The sequence below is a fragment of the Austrofundulus limnaeus genome, unplaced genomic scaffold (genome assembly GCF_001266775.1).
Source record: "Austrofundulus limnaeus strain Quisiro unplaced genomic scaffold, Austrofundulus_limnaeus-1.0 Scaffold570, whole genome shotgun sequence".
NCBI classification, from domain to species: Eukaryota; Metazoa; Chordata; class Actinopteri; order Cyprinodontiformes; family Rivulidae; genus Austrofundulus; species Austrofundulus limnaeus.
The window spans coordinates 341175-343715 of record NW_013952972.1 but is presented as its reverse complement, the minus strand read 5'-3'; the positions used below and the strand labels follow the sequence as shown (position 1 = coordinate 343715).

General features: G+C 53.6%; 2 protein-coding genes across 6 annotated transcripts in view; one reads left to right on the top strand and one right to left on the bottom strand.

Annotated features, from left to right (window-relative positions):
- Positions 1–866: 866 nt before the first annotated feature.
- zmat2 (zinc finger, matrin-type 2) overlaps positions 867–2541 on the top strand; it is a 15310-nt gene continuing 13635 nt past the window's right edge. The window contains exon 1 of the mRNA XM_014026599.1: positions 867–1042. The gene's annotated coding sequence lies outside the window, so the exon portion shown is untranslated. The remainder of the gene's footprint in view (positions 1043–2541) is intronic.
- Positions 1075–2541, bottom strand: part of slbp2 (stem-loop binding protein 2) — a 7058-nt gene continuing 5591 nt past the window's right edge. For 3 of the 5 annotated variants that reach the window (XM_014026594.1, XM_014026597.1, XM_014026598.1), the window contains 2 exons: positions 2060–2189; positions 1075–1619 (listed from right to left, as the gene is read on the bottom strand). In XM_014026594.1, the coding sequence (XP_013882048.1) occupies positions 1555–1619; positions 2060–2189 (195 nt within the window). In that variant the 3' untranslated portion in view covers positions 1075–1554. Of the gene's footprint in view, positions 1623–2059; positions 2190–2541 lie in introns of all 5 variants that reach the window. The other 2 variants (XM_014026596.1, XM_014026595.1) reach the window with 2 other exon arrangements.

Here is a 2541-nt window from a genome sequence, read left to right as displayed (position 1 = left end):
GTCAGCTCGGTCCAATCAGCCTGTTCAATGACACGGAACCGACCGAGCAGCTGACGGGTCCGAGTGGTTCGGTCCGGCCCGGTTCGCTCCATCTAACGGACCTGCTAACGGTGTTAGCGGCCCAGGTTTCACAAACACCCGGTAATCAGAACCGGGATCTGCGGTCTGTCAGAACCCCGAGGCCCGCTCAGAACCGGACCTGGCCCGGTTGGTCCCAGCGGTGCTGCTGGTTCCGAACCAAACACGCGGTGGTCCGGCTCGGTCCCGGTCCGAGTGCACGCTTACCTTGTGGGTGTGGAGGTGAGGCGGCTCCGGTTCCGCTCGGTGTGCTGACCCAGTATTATYACCGGGCCGAACCGAACCCTGCGAGCTGGTTTCAACCGCACGGAGCGGACACCGCAGGCTCCAGAACCGAGCCGCGCATCGGTCCAAACCACGACCCGCTCCTGATTAATCCAACATAACCAGAACCCCGCGTGCACGCGCGCCAGGCGCGAGCATTCATAAATAACGGAGCAGAGGATGAAGATGAAGAGGAGGGTCCACCTCAGAACCACCTGCTCTGGTTCCGGTCCGGTTTCCTCCAGGACCCAAACAAACCGGACCCGGACCCAGGACCCAGAATCCAGACCCGCAAACAGAAAAACAACAGAAACCACAAGAAGCTGCACCGCGCAAAGCATGATGGGAGCTGGAGTTTAATACTGTTACTGTACCAACCTGACCTGAACACCTGAGAGCCTCACCTGTCTGCAGGTCAACATCTGAGAGCCTCACCTGTCTGCAGGTCAACACCTGAGAGCCTCACCTGTCTGGATCTGAACACCTGAGAGCCTCACCTGTCTGGATCTGAACACCTGAGAGCCTCACCTGTCTGTAGGTCAACACCTGAGAGCCTCACCTGTCTGCACCTGAACACCTGAGAGCCTCACCTGTCTGCAGGTCAACACCTGAGAGCCTCACCTGTCTGCAGGTCAACATCTGAGAGCCTCACCTGTCTGCAGGTCAACACCTGAGAGCCTCACCTGGAAGCCCTCCACAGGTGAGATAAAGAAAATAAAGGCAGAGATCAGGTGAGTTTATTAGACTTTATTTGAATCTTTATTTATCACAGCTTTGATTTATTATTAAAGCACAAAGTAAAACAAGTCCCAGATCAGGAGCYGTGTCCTCGAGACTCGGGGACACACGAGGACACTCGGGGACAGGCCTGATCCAGACTGCAGAGGACAAAGGTGACTGTGGACCCAAGACCAGAACCAGAACTGCAGTGACAGGATTTTAAGACTAGCAGGTGACCCCCCTCAGTGCAGGACTCAGGTGACCCAGGTGTGTTGGACAAACAGAAGTGCAGAGTGTCCAGGTGTCCCTCTGTCTCCAGGAGGACAGGACCAGGACCAGGACCAGGACCAGGGACAAACATGTCCCTGCAGTCAGTGAAGTCAGTGATCTTAAAAAGATCCAGATGCTCAAAAACCACAAACAGGATCAGATTCTAAAGCCAGGCAGAGTTCCTCCAACGAGCCRGACCAGGTCCAGACCAGGTCCAGACCATCAGTACGGGTTCCAGAAGAGCTGGTCCGAGAACACCGGGACCTGCTGGTCATCAGAACCCAGATCTGAGAACACAAAGAAGAACCTGAAGGTTACAGTCTGAAGACCAAAACCCCTGAGCCAGACCTGCAGGAGGACCAGAACCAGACCTGCAGGAGGACCAGAACCAGACCTGCAGGAGGACTCAGAGGTTTTAGAGGAACCTGACAGAAACAGCTCCTGCAGGCTGAGGTCCAACAGAACCTGGTCCTGTTTGGATCCACACCAGAACTGGATTACAGCTGCTGGTTCCAGAACCTGAGGTACCATCAGAACCTTCTGCCGGGTCCAGTTCAGTTTAAATAAGTGTTTTAATGTGAAGCTGCTCTTCAAAATAAGAGTCTGCTTCTGATGGACTTCCTGTCAGGCTTCAGACAGGAAGTCGTTTTTAGTCTCGTGTCTTAAACAGGTTCTGTTCACCTGCCCAGTCAGAAACACCTGGTGGGGCGTGGTCAAGTGACCTCACCTGGGGGGGCGTGGTCAGTCTCCATCAGGGAGCGGAGCCAGTCGTCCATGTTGGCGTCGGGGGTCACCTGACCTCTGCGGGACAGACTCAGTCCAGGAGGAGAGTGGAGAGTCCGGCAGCTCGCCCCCTGCTGGAGGTCAGAGGTCAGAGGTCACAGGTCAGAGGTCACAGGTCAGACATGTTGGGTTTAAATTTAAACTCCAGCAGAACCTCAGCTCTGAAACATTTAAAGTCCTGCTGGAAACAGGAAGTAAACAAAGTCCTTTCAGTTTAAAACTTCACTTTAAAGAAAATAAATAAAACTTTCAAACATCTTTATAAAAACTCAGGAGATGGACAAAAGAAAACCTGAACCAGGTCAGCTTGTTGTGTGTACTGTTGTGTAGCCCAGTGTGTACTGTTGTGTAGCCCAGTGTGTACTGTTGTGTAGCCCAGTGTGTACTGTTGTGTAGCCCAGTGTGTACTGTTGTGTAGCCCAGTGT